The sequence below is a fragment of the Tachyglossus aculeatus genome, chromosome 27 (assembly GCF_015852505.1).
Source record: "Tachyglossus aculeatus isolate mTacAcu1 chromosome 27, mTacAcu1.pri, whole genome shotgun sequence".
NCBI classification, from domain to species: domain Eukaryota; kingdom Metazoa; phylum Chordata; class Mammalia; order Monotremata; family Tachyglossidae; genus Tachyglossus; species Tachyglossus aculeatus.
The window spans coordinates 1,561,844-1,584,602 of NC_052092.1; the positions used below are offsets into that span (position 1 = coordinate 1,561,844).

The 22,759-nt window shown below is 51.6% G+C and overlaps 1 protein-coding gene across 12 annotated transcripts in view; it reads right to left on the reverse strand.

Annotated features, from left to right (window-relative positions):
* GRIN1 (glutamate ionotropic receptor NMDA type subunit 1) overlaps positions 1 to 22,759 on the reverse strand; it is a 69,745-nt gene that overhangs the window by 40,668 nt on the left and 6,318 nt on the right. For 8 of the 12 annotated variants that reach the window (XR_005456423.1, XR_005456422.1, XM_038767832.1 and 5 more), the window contains exons 3-5: positions 16,111 to 16,245; positions 13,491 to 13,667; positions 647 to 709 (exon numbers count right to left, since the gene is read on the reverse strand). Coding sequence is in view for 10 of the 12 variants with exons in the window: in XM_038767832.1 (XP_038623760.1) it covers positions 647 to 709; positions 13,491 to 13,667; positions 16,111 to 16,245 (375 nt within the window). In the remaining 2 variants the exon portion in view is untranslated. The remainder of the gene's footprint in view (positions 1 to 646; positions 710 to 13,490; positions 13,668 to 16,110; positions 16,246 to 22,759) is intronic. The other 4 variants (XM_038767839.1, XM_038767834.1, XM_038767837.1 and 1 more) reach the window with 1 other exon arrangement.

Consider the following 22,759-nt stretch of genomic DNA (forward strand, 5'->3'; position numbering starts at 1 on the left):
TCCTCTCTCCTGGTGGTTCCTTTTCTTTCCTCTCCAACTCTCTCCTCTCTCTCTCTCCTCTCTCTCTCTTTCTCTCTCTTTCTCTCTCTTGCACTGTGCATGCAAAACTGAAGTGAACCAAGGCCCAGAAAGAGCGTGCAGCGGACAGGAAACAGAAAAAAGGCTTTTGTTTTTGTTTTTTTTTTAGTTTTGGTTTTTCTTTCGGGATGCCATCAGGAGTCATCTTTCCAAAACGTGGGAAATAAGAAAACTCAAGAGATCTCTGAAGGCACTGGGCCTCCCCCCCTACCCCCGGCTCTGGGGGTTGAGGGAGGGGGTCAGTTTGGGAGCGAGCACTAGGAGGGCGGCTGGTCCGGTTTTCCCGAAGGAAATCCTGGTCAGGAAATACTGGTCACATGCATTTCCCCAATCCAGCTGTTTTCCACTCTCCCTCGCTCAAACCAACAACTACTTTCACCCTGAACGCCGGGGAGACCCTGATTCCGGTTTCCCCCGGCCCGGATCTTGACCTTCCATTTTTCCGGATCTTTTTGTTTCTCAGGTTGGAATTCTTTACGGCTCAATGCTGCGTTAGGCTTTGGTGCCTGAGGCTATCGGTCACTGGCTAGTTAGTTTGTGGGTGACGTGCATTTCCATGCATATATACCTTGGGTCCTCGCTTGTTGTCATGGGAAAGTTGGCCGAGGTTTTCATAGTTCCTTTTTTTACTCTGATGAATAATGTGTACAGAGAAAATATGTAGACACAGAAGAAGATTATAAACAGTTGAAAATGACGTGTACCAAAAGCAATCCAACACCTCCTCCTTCTCCTCCTCCTCTGCACCAACAGGCTTGATCTCTCTGGAGTTTTGCAAACGCCATCGCTTCCTTGGGAAGGGGCCGGGGTGGGAGAGCACGGTGGAGGGGAGATCCAGGCTTGGGGGATGGCAGGAAGCCTGGAAGGGGGTGGGACGTGGGCCTTGCCCACAAGGGAGAGTGGAGGATGTTGGGCTGCCCGTGAGGAGTGAAGGAGTCCGGGTACTGCCACCGGGAGAGTTGACGGAGCACGACACTAACGCTAGGAAACTAGCTCTCTGCATTCAGAACAGGCTGGAGCCTACCTTGTGTCCCCAACCTGTCCACCGGCCCCCCACCCTCCTCCGTTTCCCAACGCCAGGATATCCCACCCGCGTCTGCCCACTCTTAACCCCCTCCTCACATCTCTCTGTCTTGATCTCTGATACCAGCCTTCATGCCCACCCCCCTGACTGTGGGTGAGGCCTAGTGTGTAGAAAGGGGCGGGATCCTTTGGCTTTTCAACCAAGGACCTCAGAGCCGTGCCCAGGGGTTGCCCTGCCTCCTGGAAGGGGGAGAACTGACCCGTCCACCTCCTGGGCTGGAATTCGGACTTCTCGGTGCCTACTCCTTGGCTCGGATTTTGGGATCCGTTGGAAAGCCCAGGAGAATATTGTACACAGGCACACGCACGCTCAAACATCCATAACTACATACGGGCAGGGAACACACACATATTCACATCCACAGCTATATTCTGAAACCTACAAAGGCACACACTCACAAACACACAAATTCATTCAACCGTATTTATTGAGCGCTTACTGTGTGCGGAGCACTGTACTAAGCGCTTTTGTGCAGAAAGTTCATGATGGGCAGGGGAGGTACCTGCTAATTCTTTTGGATTGTACCAGGTCGTTCATTCAGTCGTATTTATTGAGCATTACTCTGTGCGGAGCACCGCGCTAAGCATCTGGGAGAGTGCAATGCAACAATAAACAGACACATTCCCGCCCACAACGAGCTTCCGGCCTGGATGGGGAGACAGGTATTACTATAAGTAAATAAATTACAGATTTGTAATTGTACTCTCCCAAGCGCTTAGAACAGTGGTCTACACATAGTAAACGCTCAATAAATCCGTATGTCCAGAGCACACAGACACGTATCACATACATTGTAATGGTGCATTAATTTAATTAAGTGCTTCTTTTGTCCCACGCACTGGGCTAAGTGCTGTGCTAAACACAATGCAATCAAGTAAGATTGAATTAAATATGATTGAAAGTAAGACAGAGTCCCTGCCCCACAAGGGGTTCCCAGTCTAAGGGGGAGGGAAAACTGATACCATTTTCCCTCTTTTACAGCTGAGGATGCTCAGGTGCATTCAACTGAAGTGACTTGCCCAAGATCACATAGTATGATGGAGTCAGGATTAGAATCCAGGTCCTCTGATTCCTTGGCCCGGGTTCTCTCCACTAGGCCAAGCTGCCTCTATGTAATCACAGCTAGGTATGGCCACTGTTAACACTCACCCACTTGTTTACACGCAAATCCCCAGGGCTAACACATACACCACACATACACACACGTTGACATGTACACATGAAGCCCCTTGGGTACCCCTATACTGCCTGCATGTGTTTGTACCCTAAAATCCCTGAGGGTCACCTTGTCTATTACTGGCCCTTCTGGTTCAGGAAGAGAACCCTCTCTGAGCCCCACTTCCCGCCACCCCAGACCCTGAATTGCATTATAGGAAGGAGGGAGAAGATTTTTGTTTGCCCTGTTCCTTTCACACCCCAATCGCCCTCCTAAACCTCCTCCCTAAATGCCCCTCATGCCCAGATGACCCACCTCTTTCTCTTTCCCTCAGTCCTCAAATGGCCAAACCTGCTCCTGGCCCTCCCGTCGCAGCTTCGGAGATGACCTCCAGGAAGCCTTCTAGGATTGAGTGACTGGGGAGGAGGGATTTGCCCACCCTCTCCTTCTGCAGTGCTCCATTCTGCTGCATTTTCCCTGGCAGGTCTTACAGTGTTCCAGTCTCTGGCCCCTGCCCTCCCCAGCTAGGCTCTCTCTCCACTGTCCCTGCCCCCAGCCCTAAAGCTGCGGAGAACCCCAGGGTTCTGAGCTCCCAGAAATGTATGGTTTCCCCAGGTGGCCAGCCAGCACCCAGAGAAGACCCAGACATCAGGCTAGACCTCTCCTCTCCACTCCCCTCTGCTCCTCTCCTCTCCCCTCTTCTCCTCTCCTCTCCCCTCCTCTCCTCTCCTCTCCCCTCCTCTCCCCTCCTCTCCTCTCCTCTCCCCTCCTCTCCTCTCCTCTCCCGTGTTCTCTTCTCTCCCCTCCTCTCCTCTCCTTTCCCCTCTTCTCCTCTCTTCTCCTCTCCTCTCTCCTCCTCTCCTCTCCTCTCCCCTCTTCTCTTCTTCTCTCCCCTCCCCTCCACTCCTCCCCCTTCTTCTCTCCTCTCCTTTCCCCTTCTCTCCACTCCCCTCTTCTTCTCTCTCCCCTCCCCTCTTCTCCTCTCCTCTCCCCTCCCCTCTTCTCCTCTCCCCTCCCCTCTTCTCCTCTCCTCTCCTCTCCCCTCCCCTCTTCTCCTCTCCTCTCTCCTCCCCTCTTCTCCTCTCGGCTCGTCTCCCCTCTTCTCCTCTCCTCTCCCCTCCCCTCTTCTCCTCTCCGCTCGTCTCCCCTCTTCTCCTTTTCTCTCCTTTCCTCTCTTCTCCCCTCCCCTCCACTCCTCTCCCTTCTTCTCTCCTCTCCTCTCTCCCCCTTCTCTCCTCTCCTCTCCCCTTCTCTCCCCTCTCCTCTTCTCCTCTGCTCTTCTCTCCTCTCCCCTCTTCTTCTCTCTCATCTCCCCTCCACTCCTCTCCCTTCTTCTCTCCTCTCCCCTTCTCTCCTCTCTCCTCTTCTCCTCTCCTCTTCTCTCCTCTCCCTTCTTCTCTCTCATCTCCCCTCCCCTCCACTCCTCTCCCTTCTTCTCTCCTCTTCTCTCCCCTCTCCTCCTCTCCCCTCCTCTCTTCTCCTCTCCCCTCTTTTCCTCTCCTCTCCTCCCTCTTTTCCTCTCCTCTCATCTCCTCTCTTCTCCTCTCTGCTCGTCTCCCCTCTTCTCCTCTCTGCTCATCTCCCCTCTTCTCCTCTCCGCTCATCTCCCCTCTTCTTCTCTCCCTTCCCCTCTTCTCCTCTCCTCTCCCCTCCCCTCCACTCCTCTCCCTTCTTCTCTTCTCTCCTCTCCCCATCTCTCCTCTCCTCTCCTCTTCTTTCCTCTCCTCTCCTCTTCTTTCCTCTCTCCTCTTCTCCTCTCCTCTCCTCTCCTCTCCCTTCTTCTTCTCTCTCATCTCCCCTCCCCTCCACTCCTCTCCCTTCTTCTCTTCTCTCCTCTCCCCTTCTCTCCTCTCCTCTCCTCTTCTTTCCTCTCTCCTCTTCTCCTGTCCTCTTCTCTCCTCTCCCTTCTTCTTCTCTCTCATCTCCCCTCCCCTCCACTCCTCTCCCTTCTTCTCTCCTCTCCTCTCCTCTCCTCTCCTCTCCTCTCCTCTCCTCTCCCTTCTCTCCTCTCCTCTCCCCTCTCCTCCTCTCCTCTCCCCTCCTCTCCTCTCCCCTCTTCTCCTCTCCTCTCCTCTCCTCTCCTCTCCTCTCCTCTCCTCTCCTCTCCTCTCCTCTCCTCTCCTCTCCTCTCTTCTCCTCTCCTCTCCTCTCCTCTCCTCTCCTCTCCTCTCCTCTCCTCTCCTCTCCTCTCCTCTCCTCTCCTCTCCTCTCCTCTCCTCTCCTCTCCTCTCCTCTCCTCTCCTCTCCTCTCCTCTCCTCTCCTCTCCTCTCCTCTCCTCTCCTCTCCTCTCCTCTCCTCTCCTCTCCTCTTCTCCCCTCTCCCCTGTTCCCTCTTCCTTCATCTCCTCTCCTCTTGCCCTCCCTATCTCCAGCCCCTGGCCTCACTGTGCTCCCAGCCCAGCCCCGGGGGTCTCCCTGCCGTCCATCTGTCTCACCCTGGCAGGCAGGGGCCCAACCCAGTAGCTCTGGCTCAGACCTGACAAACTCCAACGAGGAAGAAGCCTGTCATATCCCGTCTCCACTACTGCATCAGCCTCCTTGCTGACCTCCCTGCCTGCGCTATCTCCCTTTCGCTGTACACACTTTGCTATGCTTTCTGGATCATTTTTCTACATTATTCTGTGCATGTCTTTCCACTCCTCAAAGACCTCCAAAGACCTAATCGATCGATCAATCAACCAGCGGTATTTATTGAGTACTTGCTATGCACAGAGCACTTTACTACGCACTTGGGAGAAAACAATATAGCTGAGTTGGAATACATTCCCTGTCCACAAGGAGCTTATAGTCTAGAGGGGGAGACAGACATTAAAATTGGGGATTGAGACAGTGAGCCCCACGTGGAACTGGGACTGTGTCCAACCCGATTCGCTTGTATCCACCCCAGCACCTAGTACAGTGCCTGGCACATAGTAAGCGCTTAAGAAATACCACAATTGTCGTTATTATTGTTATTATTAATAAAACAAAAAAAATTGAAGGGTATAGATCCAAGTGCAAGGGTGACACAGAAGAGAGAGGGAGTAGAAGAATTGAGGGTTTGGTTGGGAAAGATGTGATTTTAGTAGGGCTTTGAAAGTAGGGTGGGTAGTGGTCTATCAGATAGGAAAAGGTAGAGTGTTCCAGGCCAGAAGGAAGAGCTGTGTGACTTTGGGCAAGTCATCTAACTTCTCTGTGCCTCAGTTCCCTCATCTGTAAAATGGGGATAAAAACTGTGAGCCCCCCATGGGACAACCTGATCACCTTGTAACCTCCCCAGAGCTTAGAACAGTGCTTTGCACATAGTAAGCGCTTAACAAATGCCATTATTATTATTATTATTGTTATGTGGGTGAGGGGAGGATGGTGAGAGAGAAGAAATCGAGGTACAGCAAATAGGTTTGGCATTAGAGGAGCGAAGTGTCGAGCTGGGTTGTAGCAGAAAGTCAGAGAGGTAGGATAGGTGGGGGCGAGTGGATTGGGCGTTTAAAGGTGCTCAAACAGCTCACTCCTTACCTATCCTGGCTCCTGTCTCAGTAGTCTCCAGCTCATACCCTGTTCACCTCTGACACCAACTTCCTCATCAGGTCTGGATTTCATCAGTCTGGCAGTCAATCCCTCCTTTCCTCATATCTTCCCTCTTGCTTGGAACTTTCCCTCCTCCCACCCTGGGCTGAGCCCTGCACCCCCCAGCGCTTGAACAGTGCTTTGCACATAGTAAGCGCTTAACAAATGCCATTATTATTATTATAAATACCATTGATTGATAGATTATTCCATTCCCCCTTCTCCCAAAGCACTTCTTTACATACTCAGCTCTTTCCTCCCCATCTTCAAAGTCCCACTAAAATCACATCTCCTCCAGGAGACCTTCCCTGCCAAATCTCTCTTCCCACCCTGTTTCCCCTCGTACTGTATCACTTAGGCACTTAAGGTAATTATGGGCAGGGAAAGTGCCTCTTAATTCTGTTGTGCTGAACTCTCCCAACTGCTTAGAACAGTGCTCAGCACATAGTAAAGCGTTGCTCAGTGGAAAGAGCACGGGTTTTGGAGTCAGAGGTCATGGGTTCGAATCCCGGCTCCGCCACGTGTCTGCTGTGTGACCTTGGGCAAGTCACTTAACTTCTCTGAGCCTCAGTTACCTCATCGGTAAAATGGGGATTGACTGTGAGCCCCACATGGGCCAACCTGATCACCTTGTAACCCCCCCAGCACTTAGAACAGTGCTTTGCACATAGTAAGCGCTTAAAAATGCCATTATTATTATTATTATTATTATTATAAATACCATTGATTGGTACATTATCCCATTCCCCCTTCTCCCAAAGCACTTCTTTACATACTCAGGTTTTTCCTCTACCAGTGATTTATTTTAATATCTGTCTCCTCATTAGATTGTAAGATCTTTGAAGGCGGGAAGTGTATTTTATAGCTACTACTACTGCTACTCCTAATGATAATAATAATTGTAGTTTTCATTAAGCACTTACTATAGACCAAGCACTGTACTAAGCGCTGGGGTAGAGACAAGCTAATCAGGTCAAACGTGGGGCCCACAGCCTAAGTAGGAGGGAGAAAAATGACTCTATTGATCTCTCCCAAGCACTCAGAAGAGTAACTCTGCACATAGTAGACTGTAAATTCATTCATTCATTATATTTATTGAGTGCTTACTGTGTGCAGAGCACTGTACTAAGCGCCTGGAAAGTACAATTCGACAATAGAGCCCACACCGGGCTTACAGTCTCCTGAGAGAAGTGTGGCTTATAGTGGATTGAGCCCTGGCTGGGGAATAAGAAGGACCTGGGTTCTAATCCTGGCTCCGCCACATGTCTGCTGTGTGACCTTGGGCAAGTCGCTTCACTTCTCTGGGCCTCAGTTACCTCATCTGGAAAATGGGGATTTAGAGTGTGAGCCCAGTGTGGGACAGGGACTGTGTCCAACCCGATTAGCTTGGATCTACTCCGGCGCTTAGAACAGTGCTCGGAACATAGTAAGCTCTGAACAAGTACCATAATTATTATTATTAATTATTAGAGCAGGAAATCACAGCTACTAACTCTACTGTATTCTCCCAAGTGTAGCTTTATTGCAATGTCTTTCCCACTGTCCTAGGGAGATCTCTAGCCTTCCCAACAGTGCTCGGAACGTAGTAAGCTCTGAACAAGTACCATAATTATTATTATTAATTATTAGAGCAGGAAATCATGGCTACTAATTCTACTGTATTCTCCCAAGTGTAGCTTTATTGCAATGTCTTTCCCACTGTCCTAAGGAGACCTCTACCCTTCCCACCTGCATGTGCTCACTCTTTCCCTTTATGTGCTCCTGGCCTTCCCATCGCAGCTACTGATGCTCCCTCTTCCAGGAAGCCTTCCTGAACTACGTGATTGGGTGAGGATTTAAGTCTAGGCCCCCAGCTCCAAGAACCAATGAAGCTCTCGTGTATCCTCCCTTTCAATCAATCAATCAATAGTATTTATTGAGTGTTTACTGTGTGCAGAGCACTGTACTAAGCACTTTCCCACCCCTCTCTTCCAAATGAATTAAATGGTATTTGTTAAGTGCTTACTATGTACCAGGCACTGTGCTAAGCACTGAGACTTAATTTCCAAGAGACTTGAATTCTCCCCTGTTGGGTCAGGGGAAGTTGAGGAAGTCGGAGAGGCCTTGACTTCACGCTCCTGTCGGGATACCGCCTCATTCCACAATAAGAAGGATCATTGTATCCCCCTCTAGACTGTAAACTCATCATCATCATCATCATCATGGCATTTGTTAAGCGCTTACTATGTGCAAAGCCCTGTTCTAAGCGTTGGGGAGGTTACAAGGTGATCAGGTTGTCCCACGGGGGGCTCACAGTCTTAATCCCCATTTTACAGATGAGGTAACTGAGGCACAGAGAATAATAATAATAATAATAATAATGGCATTTATTAAGCACTTACTATGTGCAAAGCATTGTTCTAAGCGCTGGGGAGGATACAAGGTGATCAGGTTGTCCCGGGGGGGCTCACAGTCTTAATCCCCATTTTACAGATGAGGTAATGGAGGCCCAGAGAAGTTAAGTGACTTGCCCAAAGTCACACAGCTGACAATTGGAGGAGCCGGGATTTGAACCCATGACCTCTGACTCCAAAGCCCTTGCTCTTCACACTGAGCCACACTACTTCTCGTAAACTCGCTGTGGGCAGGGATGTGTCTTTTTATTGTCATATTGTACTCTCCCCAAGCTCAGTAAGTGCTCAATAAATACGATCGACCGTATTTTTGGTACGTGCCAAGAACTGGGAAAGATGCAAGATAACTAGGCCGAACACAGTTCCCGTCCTACACGGTGATCGCAGCCTAAGGGGGAGGGAGGACAGGTGTTGAATCCCTATTTTCCAGATGAGGAAGCCGAAGCCCAGAGAAGTCAAGTGACTTGTCCAAGATCATGCATCAGGTAAGCAGTGGGATTAGAACCCAGATCTCCCAACTCTCGGATTCATGCTCCTTCCACTAGCCCACCCTACTCTTCTGCTCAGGGTAGGGAACCCTCCTGTGGGAACCAGAGACTCCCAAGGCAGCTCCTGTCCTCTCCCAAGCGCTTAGTACAGAGCTCTGCACACAATAAGCGCTCAATGAATACCACTGATTGATTGATTGGGTGATGGAATGAGCTCAAAAGGATCAATCAATCAATCAATCAATCAATCGTATTTATTGATCACTTGGGGCTGTCCTAGGGGTCTGTGCCCCTTGATCGGAGCACTGGACAAGTTCTGAGCCCCCTCCTCAACAGAGGTGGGAGAAAAGAGTTGAAAAGGATGGGGAATCTTAGGTAGAAAAGGTTGCACCAAACCTCCAGGACCATGAAACTGTGGCCTGAACCTTGGTAGAGGTGAAGGATAAGAGAGCAGAAGACAGCCAGCCAGCCCAGCTAATAACAATCATAATAATAGTGGTATTTGCTAAGTATTTACTATAATAATGATGATGATGGTATTTGTTAAGAGCTTACTACGTGCCAGGCACTGTTCTAAACACTGGGGTAGATACAAGATAATCAGGTAGGACACAGACCCCCGTCCCCCATGGGGCTCACAGTCTTCATCCCCATTTTACAGATGAGGGAACTGAGGCACAGAGAAAGTAAGTGACTGGCCCAAGATCATATAGCAGACAAATCGGAGATGCCAGGATTAGAACCTATGACCTTCCGACTTCCAGCACCATTCTCTAATAAATAATAAATGCCATTATTATTATTATTCTCTACCCATTAGGCTATGCTGCTTCTTTATGTGTCTGTGAGCCTGCTGTTGGGTAGGGACTGTCTCTATATGTTGCCAACTTGTACTTCCCAAGCGCTTAGTACAGTGCTCTGCACACAGTAAGCGCTCAATAAATACGATTGAATGAATGAATGAATGAATGAATGTGCCAAGCATTGTTCTTGGTAGTCGTTTTAGACTGTGAGCCCACTGTTGGGTAAGGACTGTCTCTATATGTTGCCAACTTGTACTTCCCAAGCGCTTAGTACAGTGCTCTGCAACACAGTAAGTGCTCAATAAATGCGATTGATTGATTGATTGATTGTTCTGAACACTGGGGAAAACTCAAAACGATCAGATCAGACCCAAGTCCTGTCCCACATGGGGCTCACAGACTAAGGGGGAGGCCGAACAGGTGTTGAGTATCTAAACCCCACCTTCCAGATGAGGAAACTGAGGCACGGAGAAGTTGAGGGACCACCGCAACCCAGCTCTCTGAGTTTCCTTCATTCATTCAATCGTATTTACTGAGCGCTTCCTGTATGCAGAGAACTGTACTAAGCATTTGGGAGAGGACAAGAAAACAGTAAACAGACACATGCCCTGCCCACAGTGAGCTTCTTTAGGAGTCTGGAGCTAGGAGGAGTGGTGGGAATGAGGAAGCGGGGAGGTGGGAGTGGCCACTGGGAATTGGGGTAGGGAGAAGTCAAGTTTGGAGCATTAAGAGACGCCCCGAGGTGGAGATGAGGAGTCTTGGGTCAGTCCACCTGCCCTCTCAGAGACTCTGATCCTGCATACAGGATAGAGTCAGGGCCTGGGAGTAAGAAGGTCCTGGGTTCTAATCCCGCCTCTGCCACTTGTCCGCTGTGTGACCCTGGGCAAATCACTTCTCTCAGCCTCAGTTACCTCTTCTGGAAAATGGGGATCGAGCCCGTGAGCCCCACGTGGGACAGGGACCGCGTCCAGCCTGATTGGCTGGTGCTTAGTGCTGGGCACATAGTAAGCACTTAATAAATACCAGAATTATTATTATCCTGCCCCGGAGAAAGAAGGAGCAGAGACCCCTCCGTCCAGGCCAGAGGAAAAGTTCTGAGAGACCACGAGGGGGGAATTCTGGGAGGGGGAGAGAGGGGAGCCTAAACTGGTAGTCACTTTAGCCCGAGTGCCGTGTCTATGGATTCTAGTATAGTGGACTCTCCCAAGCGCTTAGTACAGTGCTCTGCACTTGGTAGACTGGAAGCTCCTTGAGGACAGGGGTCATGTCTTCCAAGTCTACTGTACTGGACTCTCCCAAGCTCTCTGTTCAGTCATTCATTCAATCATATTTATTGAGCGCTTACTGTGTGCAGAGCACTGTACTAAGCGCTTGGGAAGTCCAAGTTGGCAACATATAGAAACGGTCCCTACCCAACAGTGGGCTCACAGTCTAGAAGTCTGTGCCCAGTAGGCGCTCAATAAACAGCACTGAGGGTTTGAAAGCCCTCTTAGCCACAGTTGAGGGGCAGAAGCCGATCCCAGGATGCTGGCAATGGAGGAATGGGATGGGGAAGTGATGATGCTCGTTGTGGGCAGGGAATGTGTCTGTTTATTGTTCCTTCGTACTCTTCCAAGCTCTCAGTACAGTGCTCTGCACACAATAAGTGCTTAATAAATACGATTGGACGAATGAGTGTGCAACCAGCCGGAAAGGAAGGGGCCAGCGAAGTTTCGGGCTGGGATGGGCTGGAATCTGGGGGTTCTGGTCCCCCTTAGCCTGGGAGCCTCTTGTTGGACAGGGTCTATGTCCAATCTGATTATTTTCCATCTCTCCCAGCACTTAGCACAGTGCTTGGCCCTGGAATCTGGTGGTTCTGGCCTCCCTTAGCCTGGGAGCCTCTTGTTGGACAGGGTCTATGTCCAATCTGATTATTTTCCATCTCTCCCAGCACTTAGCACAGTGCTTGGCCCTTAGTAAGTGCTTAATCAATCAATCAATCAATCAATTAACCGATACCACCGTTATTACTATTGAGAAGCGTTGTGGCCTAGTGGATAGAGCCCGGGCCTGGGAGACAGAAAGATCTGGGTTCTAATCCGGGCTCCACCACTTGTCTGCTGCGTGACCTTGGGCAAGTCACTTCACTTCTCCCCGCCTCAGTTACCTCATCTGGAAAATGGGGATTTAGAGTGTGAGCCCAGTGTTGGACAGGGATTGTATCCAACCTGATTCGTTCGTATCTACCCCAGTACTTAGAACAGTGCTTGACACATAGTAAGCGTTTAACAAATATTATTATTATTATTATTATTATTATTATTATTATTAGTCTGTTAGTAAGACATTACTGGGCTCAGCATGAGCTCAACCTGATCTAACATGAGCTAGCCGGCCTGCTGGCCCAGGAGAATTGTCTCAGACAGTGAAGAAGAAACGTATTTGTTGGGTTGAGAAACAGGCTGGGCCTGGAGGCTGGGGATGGGGCGGAGGCTGAGGTTGAGGCTGGGATGGAGGCTGGGGCTGAGCTTGGGGCTGGAGACTGGAGGCTGGAGGCTGAGACTGGATGGGATTGAGACTGTGGTGGAGGATAAGACTGAGGCTGGGGCTGAAGGCTGAGGCAAAGATTGGCGTGGAGAATGGAACTGGAGGCTGGGACTGGGGTGGAGGCTAGGGTGAAGCCTTGGGTTAAGGCTGAGATTGAGTTTGGGTTTAAGGCTGGGAATGGAGGCTCGGGATGGGTTGGGTTAAACTGAGAGGGGTGAGGCTGGGGTTTAGGCTGGGCTACAGGCTGGGCTGGGGCTGGAGGTTGGAGTTGCTGGTTGAAGCTGGGGTCTACTTTGGAGGCTGGAGCTTGGGACTGGAGTGGAGGCTGGGCTGGAGGCGGGGCTTGAGCTGAACCTGGAGGCTGGAATTGGAGGCTAAAGCTGGAGGCTAGGCTGGAGGAGGGGCTGGGGCTGAACTGGGGTCTGGGGTTGGGGTCTGAAGTGGAGGCTGAGGCTCGGGGCTGGAGTGGAGGTTGGGCTGGAGGTAGGGCTTGGGCGGGAACTGGAGACTGGAACTGGAGGCTCAGGTTGGGGACTGGAGTGGTGGTTGGGCTGGAGGCTGGGGCTGAGGTGGAGCTGGAGGATGGGGTTGGAAGCTGGAGTGAAGTTTGACTGGAGACTGGGGCTGGAGTGGAGGCTGGAGTCGGAGGCTGGGGTTGGAAGCTGGAGTGAAGTTTGACTGGAGACTGGGGCTGGAGTGGAGGCTGGAGTCGGAGGCTGGGGTTGGGGGCTGGATCTTGAGGCTGGAGTGGAGGCTGGGGCTGGAGGCTGGAGTGGAGGCTGGAGCCAGAGGCTGGGGCCGGAAGATGGATCTGGAGGCTGGAGCTGGGGGCCGATTGGAGTTTGACCGGAGGCCGGAGTTGGAGGATGGAGTGGAGGCTGGAGTGGAGGATGGGGCTGAAGCTGGGCTGTTGGCTTGAGCTGGAGGTTGGGGCGGGGGGATGATTGGAGTTTGGCCGGAGGCTGGGGCTGGAGTGGAGGCTGGAGTTGGGGGCTAGATCTGGAGGTCGGAGTGGAGGCTGGGACTGAGGCTGGGCTGTTGGCTTGAGCTGGAGGCTGGGGCTGGGGGATGACTGGAGTTTGGCCGGAGGCCGGGGCTGGAGGCTGAGGCTGGGCGGACCAAACCGGAGGCCGGAAGGGAGGCCGTGAGCGGGGCTGGGAGGGGAAGGGTGGCGTTTGCAGAGCCCCAGGCTATCCCGCCCTCTGCCACGTAGCTGATTTCCACGCAGGAGATTTGACCACGGCAAAGCAAGTGAAATGGAATCGAGAACAGGGTTCTGTTGGGTGGCAGTCACACACGGTTAATGCTTGGCAGCCAGCTGGCCCATGGCACGATGGAAAGAAAAGGTGTTTCACACACAGGCTCTACGGACACACAAGGTTTGTGCGCTGGGCCCCCGCCCCCGAGCCGGCCCACCTTAGACTCGCGTTCCTCCAGGAGGGTCTCCAGCTTCTTCTGGGAGGCCCTGCCCTCGTGGTCATCGCTGACCAGGAGGATCACGTGATTCCAGTTGTAGACGCGCATCATCTCGAACCAGACGCTCGACTGGTGGGAATACGGGGGCACCGTGCGGAGGAAGCTCAGGTGGATGCTCTGGGGAGAGAATAATAACCGTGATGGCGTTTGCGGAGCGCTCACTTGGGGCCGAGCACTGTTCTAAGCGCTGGGGGGAGAGGAGATACAAGGTCGGCAGGTTGTCCCAAGTGGGGCTCACAGTCGGCATCCCCATTGGACGGATGAGGGAACTGAGGCCTAGAGAAGCAAAGTGACTTGCCCGTAGTCACCCAGCTGACCAGTGGCGGAGCGGGATTAGAACCCATGACCTCTGACTCCCAAGCCCGGGCTCTTTCCACTGAGCCATGCTGCTTCTCTAGTGGAAGCACAGTCACTTTGGGTGAGTCATTTCCCTCCCCACTCCGGCCCTTGCTTTTCCTCGTGTGTCCAATGGGGATGGGCCTCTGCTACTGTAAAATCGTCCTCTAATAATAATAATGTCGGCATTTGTTAAGCGCTTATTATGTACCAGGCACTGTTCTAAGCGCTGGGGTAGATACAAGGGGATCAGGTTGTCCCACGTGGGGCTCACAGTCTTCATCCCCCATTTTACAGATGAGGTCACCGAGACCCAGAGAATAATAATAATAATGATGGCATTTGTTAAGCGCTTAGTATGTGCAAAGCACTGTTCTAAGAGAAGTGAAGTGACTTGCCCAGGGTCACACAGCTGACAAGCGGCGGAGCCAGGATTAGAACCCACGACCTCTGACTCCCAAGCCCGGGCTCTTTCCACTGAGCCACGCTGCTTCTCTAGGCTGGAAGCTTGTTGTGGGCAGGGAATGGGTCTGTTTATCGTTCTACCGTCCTCTCCTGAGCGCTTAGGCCAGTGCTCTGCACACAGTAAGCGCTCAATAAATAGTGGCGAAAGCTCAATTCTGGGAAGCTGCAGACCCGGGCCATCCATGATAATAATAATAATAATAATTAATAATAATGATGGTATTTGTTAAGCGCTTACTATATGCCAAGAACTGTTCTAAGCGCTGGGGGAGATACAAGGTAAGCAGGTTGTCCCATGTGGGGCTCACAGTCTTAATCCCCATTTTACAGAGGAGGTCACTGAGGCACAGAGAAGTCAAGTGACTTGCCTAACATCACACAGCAGACAAGGGTGGGGGAGAGATGGGTGCCAGACTGCACTAGAGTACAGAGACTATTTATTTATCTATTTATATTAATGTCTGTCTCCCCCTCTAGACTGCGAGCTCGTTGTGGGCAGGAATGTGTCTGCTGCTACAGTGTACTCCCCCAAGCGCTTAGTACAGTGCTTTGCACACAGTAAGCGCTCAATAAATGCAATTAAATGAAGTGGCGGAGCGGGATTAGAACCCACGACCTCCGGCTCCCACTCCCGGGCTCTTTCCACCGCTTCTCTGTGACGGAGGTTTCTGACCAAAGGACCACTTAAGGAATTCCGCGAGTTGGTCGGGATGGGCAGGAATCCTGAAAAATAGCTGGCTGCCGTGAGCGGTGAATGCCGCAGTGGTTACCATGGCAACCATCCACTAGGTCGGGGTACCCAGAAACAACGCCCGCACTGTGTTGCAGTCGCTTTGGCCGTAACTCTAGACTGTGGGCTCGTTGTGGGCAGGGATCGTCACTGTTTATTGCTGTATTATTCTTTCCCAAGCATTTAGAGCAGTGCTCCGCACACAGTAAGCGCTTAATAAATACGACTGAATGAAACGGGACACCCCTGAAAACGTCTCATCGTGCTGCGCCTCTGCCCCCGCCGGCTGCTCGTTTCCTGCTCCTCCGTTTCCATGGTGATGACACTCCATCTCTCCTGCCACCCTAGGTGGGTAGCCAGCGGGTCCAGTTTTTGACTCCAGAGGATGCCGTTTGCCAGCCTGCCTCTTTCCCAGGATGATAATAATAATAATTGTGGTATTTTTAAGCGCTATGTGCCAAACGCTGTTCTAAGCACTAAGGGGGTTACAAGGAAATCAGGCTGTCCCACGTGGGCTCACAATCTAATCTCCATTTTACAGACGAGGGAACCGAGGCACAGGGAAGTGAAGTGACTTGCTCAAAGTCACACAGCTAAGTGGCGGAGCCGGGATTAGAACCCATGACCTCTTACACCCAAGCCCGGGCTCTTTCCACTGAGCCACGCTGATGACCCTCCCTGCTTAACAAGCACCACAGGTGAGAGGCTCAAGGGGTCCGAAGCCCCCAGACCCGTAGACTTTCTCTCCCCACTCCTCCCCAGGCCCCCAACTCTCCATTCCAGCTTCCACAACCACACTGAGAAGCAGTACGGCCTACTGGCTAGAGCCCGGGCCTGGGATCCCGGCTCCGCCGCCTCTCCTCTGTATGACCCTGGGCAAGTCACTTCACTTCTCTGGGCCTCATTCCCTCCTCTACAAAATGGGGATTAAGACAATGAGCCCCATGTGGGACAGGGACTGTGTCCAACCCGATTTTCTTCAATCACCAACCCCGGCTGGGTGGACGAAGGCCCACGGAGGGCAGTTACCTTGTCGGAGTAGATGGACATCCGCGTGGTCAGTCCCAGCACGGGGATTCTATAGAAGCCGGCCGTATAGGAAACCGGGGTTGGCGTCAGGTGGTCGTTGGGAGCGGGCGGGTGGCTGACTAAAATGGCGTAGACCTGCGGACGCAAGAAGCAGGGTCAGTGGCGGGAGGGAGGGCAGGGTAGGGGTCCAAAAGGAGACACCGTGGTATCCTAGACACCCCCTGGCTTTCCAGGCGGCAGGAAGGAGAGGGGGCAGGTTGGGGGTGAGGCCTGGGGTCACAAGTGCCATGGGACAGACCACCTTATGGCTCATTCATTCGTCTTCACTCAAATTCCTTTCTTCTCTCCCTTCTTCGCTTCCCCCGCCTCCTTCTTTTCCTCTTTCTTCGATTTTCCTCCTCCCCCCTCTTCTTTCTATTCCTCCTCCTCTTTCTCCTCCTCTCTTCCTCCTCCTCCTCCATCTGTTCCTCCTCCCCCTCTTTTTCCTCTTCTTTCTATTGTTCTTCCTCCTCCTCCAAATCCACTTCTTTTCCCTCCTTCTCCTCCTTTTCCTTTCTTCTATTCCTCAGCCTCCTTCTTACCCCCTTCTTCCTCCTCCCCCTTTTTGCTCTTCCTTCCATTCTTCTCATCCTCCTCTTCCTTTTAATCTTCCATCTAATCTTCCCCCTCCTGTTTGTCTTCCTCCTCTTCCTCCACCTTCCCCTCTTTCTTCTACTCTTCCTCCTCTTCCTTTTCTCTTCCTCGTCTTCCTCCTCTTTCTCTTCCCTTCATCCTCCTCTTTCCCCTCTTCCTCTTCCTCCTCCTCCTCTTTCTTTTCCCCTCCTCCTCTCCCCCTTCCTCTTCCTTTACTTTGTCATTTTTCTTTTCCTCCTCCCTCTCCTCCTCCCTTTCTCTTTCTCCCTCTTTACCACACAGTTTATGCTCAACCACAAACACCCCACAGAGACAATTATAGAGAAACGGTGGGATAGAGAGCCAGGCAGAGAGAGAGAGAGACCTAGAAAGAGATTCACAGATTGGCAGAGACAAAGAGAGACAGATACTCCATGGCAACAGTTCTCCGGGGCCTATCTTCCCTGGATGAACTGAGGGAACAAAACAGCCTGGGGAGATGGTACTCTTCCTCTCTCCTCCCATTCTCCTTCTGCCCCAGTGAGATTTCCACAGGGACAAGGGCCCCATGGGTAGAGCCGCTCCGATGCTCTGATTCTCCGGCAGAATCCGACACAACCCTCTGCCCTTCTCCCTTCCCGCTGACCTCCCCTGCCCCTTCCCCTGGTCTTATTTCATCATCATCATCATCAATCGTATTTATTGAGCGCTTACTATGTGCAGAGCACTGTACTAAGCGCTTGGGAAGTACAAATTGGCAACACATAGAGACAGTCCCTACCCAACAGTGGGCTCACAGTCTAAAAGGGGGAGACAGAGAACAAAACCAAACATACCAACAAAATAAAATAAATAGGATAGATATGTACAAGTAAAATAAATAAATAAATAGAGTAATAAATATGTACTGTATTTGTTATTATTATTTTATTTACTGGATTTGACAAGCACTGTTCTAAGCGCTGGGGTGAATACAAGTTACCAGTCCCTGTCCCACGTGGTTCTCGCAGTCTAAGGGGGAGGAGAGCAGGTTTGGAATCCCCGTTTTACTATTGAAGAAACTGAGAAGTTACGTGACTTGCCCAAGGTCACACAGCAGCAAGTGGCAGAGTGGGATTAGAACTCAGGACCCCCGGTTCTCGGGCCCCGGGGTCTGTCCACTAGGCGGCGCTGTTTCCCCACCCTCTGATTCATTCAATCGTATTTATTGAGCGCCTACTGTGTGCAGAGCACTGGACTAAGCGCTTGGAATGTACAAATCGGCAACATATAGTAACTGTCCCTACCCAACAATGGACTTACAGTCTAGAAGTTCATTCCACTGCCCTCTGTCCTCCTCCCGTTCTCTGTCCTTCCCTCTAGTCCTCCTGAAACGGTGCCGGCTAGTTGTGGAAAGAGTGTGGGATTCACAGTCAGCAAGGGAGACCTTGGGCAAGTCCCCTAACTTCACTGAGCCTTGCTTTTCTCATCTGTAAAATGGGGATTCAATACCTCTAGACTGTCAGCTCGTCCTCTAGACTCGTTGTGGGCAGATTATGTGTCTGATTCTTGTTATATCGTACTCCCCCAAGTGCTTAGTCCAGTGCTCTGTACACAGTAAGCGCTCAACAAATACGGCTGACTGAATGAATACCTGTCCTCCCTGCTATTTAGAACTGTGATCCCATGGCAGACAGAGACGATGTCTGATATTGAACTCTCCTAAGCACTTAGTACAGTGCTCTGCACACAGTAAGTGCTCAAGAAATGATTATTTTGTGTCTACTACAGTGCTTGGCACTTAAAATCTACTCCAGCACTTAGTACAGTGCCTGGCATATGATAAGAATTAACAAATACGATAAAAAAGAAAAACAAGTGCTTAACAAAGACCACAGTGATGGTTATCTTCTATCCCACACCTTTTTCCCCTCCCCCTCATCCCTCATTCATTTCATTCGATCGGATTTATTGAGCGCTTACTGTGTCCCTTGACTTTCTCTCCTCTTTCCTCTTTCTCCTTTCCCTCCCCTTCTTTCCACCTCCACTGTCCTTCCCTCCCCTCTCCTCCCCTGCCTTCTCCAACTGGTTGGTGGCGGGGGTTTCAAGATGATGGAAATCCTGTTTCAGGGCCCCCCCTTGGTCTTAGAGGGCTGAGTCGGGGCCTAAATCCTTGTCAATCTGGGGGAGCAGGGGTGGGTGCCCCTCCTTTTCCCTCCCCCCACAGCCCACCCGAGCCGCCCCCACGGAGCCAGTGTCCTATTTAGCCTGGTGAAAATAGATCCGATGTCAGAAATGAATTGTAGGGAGAGCCGAACGTGTAATCTGCCAGATTCCTGAGCGGATAATAAACGGGCAGAGCACCGACTTCCTGAAAATAAACCGTCTCTGGGGGCCCCCCCCCCAACCTGACACTGTTCCCAGGGGAATGGAGCCCCCCAAGCAGGATGGGCCAGGCCAGGCTGACAGTCAAGGGAACAGGCTGGGGGAACTAAGGGGGCTCACGCCCAGGACCCTCTTAGTCCCTTCTCCCATCCCAGGTTCTCTCTCCACCCCAGACTCTCCCTCTTCCCCGGGTTCTCTCCAACCCAGGCTCCCCCCTACCCCAGGTTCTCTCTTCACCCCGTGTTCTCCCCCAACCCAGGTTCTCTCTCCACCCCCAGACTCTCCCTCCTCCCCGGGTTCTCTCCATCCCAGGCTCCCCACTATCCCAGGTTCTCTCTTCACCCCGTGTTCTCCCCCAACCCAGGTTCTCTCCACCCCAGACTCTCCCTCCTCCCCGGGTTCTCTCCAACCCAGGCTCCCCCCTACCCCAGGTTCTCTCTTCACCCCGTGTTCCCCCCCAACCCAGGTTCTCTCTCCACCCCCAGACTCTCCCTCCTCCTCGGGTTCTCTCCATCCCAGGCTCCCCCTACCCCAGGTTCTCTCTTCACCCCGTGTTCTCCCCCCAACCCAGGTTCTCTCCACCCCAGACTCTCCCTCCTCCCCGGGTTCTCTCCATCCCAGGCTCCCCCCTACCCCACGTTCTCTCTCCACCCCGTGTTCTCCCCCAACCCAGGTTCTCTCCACCCCAGACTCTCCCTCTTCCCCGGGTTCTCTCCATCCCAGGCTCCCCCCTACCCCAGGTTCTCTCGCCACTCCAGTCTCTCCCCCACCCCAGGTTCTCTCCACCCCAGGCTCTCCTCCTCCCCAGGTTCTCTCCATCCCAGATTTCCCTCCACTCCAGGTTCTCTCACCACCCCAGTCTCTCCCCCACCCCAGGTTCTCTCCCCACCTCAAGCTCTCCCCCACCTCAGATTCTCTCCACCCCAGACTCTCCCTCTCCCCAGGTTCTTTCCATCCCAGGCTTCTCCCCACTCCAGGTTCTCTCTTCACCCCATGTTCTTCCCCACCACAGTTTCCCTCAACACCAGGTTCCCTCCACCCCAGGCTCCCCCACACCCCAAGTTTTCTCCCCCCGCTGCAGTTTCTCTCCCCCAGCAGACTGTTTCCACCCCAATCTCTCCCCCACTCCGGTTCTCTCTCCTCCCCAAGCTCTCCCCCACCCCAAATTCTCTCCACCCCCGGCTCTTTCCACCACAGTCTCTCCCACACCCCAGGTTCTCTCTCCACCCCTACCCCAAGTACTCTCCATCCTAGGGCCTTTTAGACTGTGAGCCCACTGTTGGATAGGGACTGTCTCTATATGTTGCCAACTTGTACTTCCCAAGCGCTTAGTACAGTGTTCTGCACACAGTAAGTGCTCAATAAATACGATTGATGGATTGATTGATTGATTGTTTGATCGGGCCTCCAGCTTTTCTTAGTTCCCCTTAGACTCTTTCTATTGTCCACAATCCCTCCCTGTCTTCTCCACTGGTCCACCTCTGTGATACCCTTCCTGGCCCTGGTGACTTGTATTTCCCAAGCGCTTAAGACAGTGCTGTGCACACAGTAAGTGCTCAATAAATAGGATTGAATGAATGAATCTGGGCTCACAAGGGACCCCAGAACGGCCATTGAACCACAGAGGTGGTCCGTCAGGAACTGTGTATCAATCAATCAATCAATCAGTGGTATTTATTGAGTGCTTACCCTGTGCAGGGCACTGTGCTAAGGGCTTTGAGGAGTACTCACTGTGGGCAGGGAACGGGTCTACTAACTCTGTTGTATTGCATTCTCCCAAGCACTTAGTACCGTGCTCAAGAAGCAGCGTGGCTCAGTGGAAAGAGCCCGGGCTTTGGAGTCAGAGGTCATGGGTTCGAATCCTGGCTCTGCCACTTGTTTGCTGTGTGACCTTAGGCAAGTCACTTAACTTCTCTGAGCCTCAGTTCCCTCATCTGTAAAATGGGGATTAAAACTGTGAGCCCCACGTGGGGCAACTTGATCATCTTGTACCCCCCCAGCGCTTAGAACAGTGCTTTGCACATAGTAAAAGGCCATTATTATTATTATTATTATTAAGAAAGGGCTCAATAAATATCTTTGGTGAGGCAGACAACAGAGTTGGTAGACATGATCCCTGCTCTCAACGAGACTGTTGTCCCGTCTGCTCTGGGAATCTGAAGAGGGAGTCAGGTCAGGCCGGGCCGGGAGCCAAAATGATGTCTATTCTCCAACCTACAGTCCTTTGGGATTCTAAGTCCTGCCCTTTCTGAATTCTGTAACCTCAATCCTTCATGTACTAGATCCTAAAACCCCCACCACGGGCTGCATGTTGAGTTCAGAAAAGCGGCACAGATTAGTGTCGTGGATTTGGGAGTCAGAGGTCGTGGGTTCTAATCCCGGCTCTGCCACTCCATTCATTCATTCAATCGTATTTACTGAGCACTTACTGTGTGCAGAGCACTGTACTAAGCGCTTGGGAAGTACAAGTTGGCAACATATAGAGACGGTCCCTAATCAATCAATCAATCAATCAATTGTATTTATTGAGCGCTTACTGTGTGCAGAGCACTGTACTAAGCGCTTGGGAAGTCCAAGTTGGCAACATATAGAGACAGTCCCTACCCAACAGTGGGCTCACAGTCTAGAAGGGGGAGACAGAGAACAAAACAAAACATATTAACAAAATAAAATAAATGGAATATGTACAAGTAAAATAAATAAATAAAAAGCCACTTGACAGCTGTGTGACTTTGGGCAAGTCACTTCACTTCTCTGGGCCTCAGTTACCTCATCTATAAAATGGGGATGAAGACTGTGAGATCCACGTGGGACAACCTGATCACCTTGTATCTACCCCAGTGTTTAGAACAGTGTTTGCCATATGGTAAGTGCTTAACAAATACCATAAAAAAGGTGAGTTACCTATGTGACAGTGGGTTTGTTGTCTGAATTCTTCTGGGTCATTTACACCGATTTTATTCACATCACTCCTGATATTTTTGTGTGTGTTTACATGTGTGTGAGAGAGAGAGAGATTATATATTCCCTCTGCTCCTCCATCAGCATCCAGTACAGTGTCCTTGTGATGTGTGAGAATAATAATAATAATAATAATGGCATTTATTAAGCACTTACTATGTGCAAAGCACTGTTCTAAGCGCTGGGGAGGTTACACGGTGATCAAGTTGTCTCACGGGGGGCTCACAGTCTTCGTCCCCATTTTACAGATGAGGGAACTGAGGCCCAGAGAAGTGAAGTGACTTGCTCAAAGTCACACAGCTGAAAACTGGCAGAGCTGAGATTTGAACCCATGACCTCTGACTCCAAAGCCCGGGCTTTGGAGAAGCAGCACGGCATAGAGATAGAGCCCGGGCCTGGGAGTCCGAAGGTCATGGGTTCTAATCCGGACTCCACCACTTCTCTGCTCTGTGACCTTGGACAAGTCACCTCGCTTCTCTGTGCCTCAGTTCCCTCATCTGTACAATGAAGCAGCATGGCTCAGTGGAAAGAGCCCGGGCTTTGGAGTCAGAGGTCAGGGGTTCAAATCCCGGCTCCGCCACTTGTCAGCTGTGTGACTTCGGGCCAGTCACTTCACTTCTCTGGGCCTCAGTTCCCTCATCTGGAAAATGGGGATGAAGACTGTGAGCCCCCCGTGGGACAACCTGATCATCTTGTAACCTCCCCAGGGCTT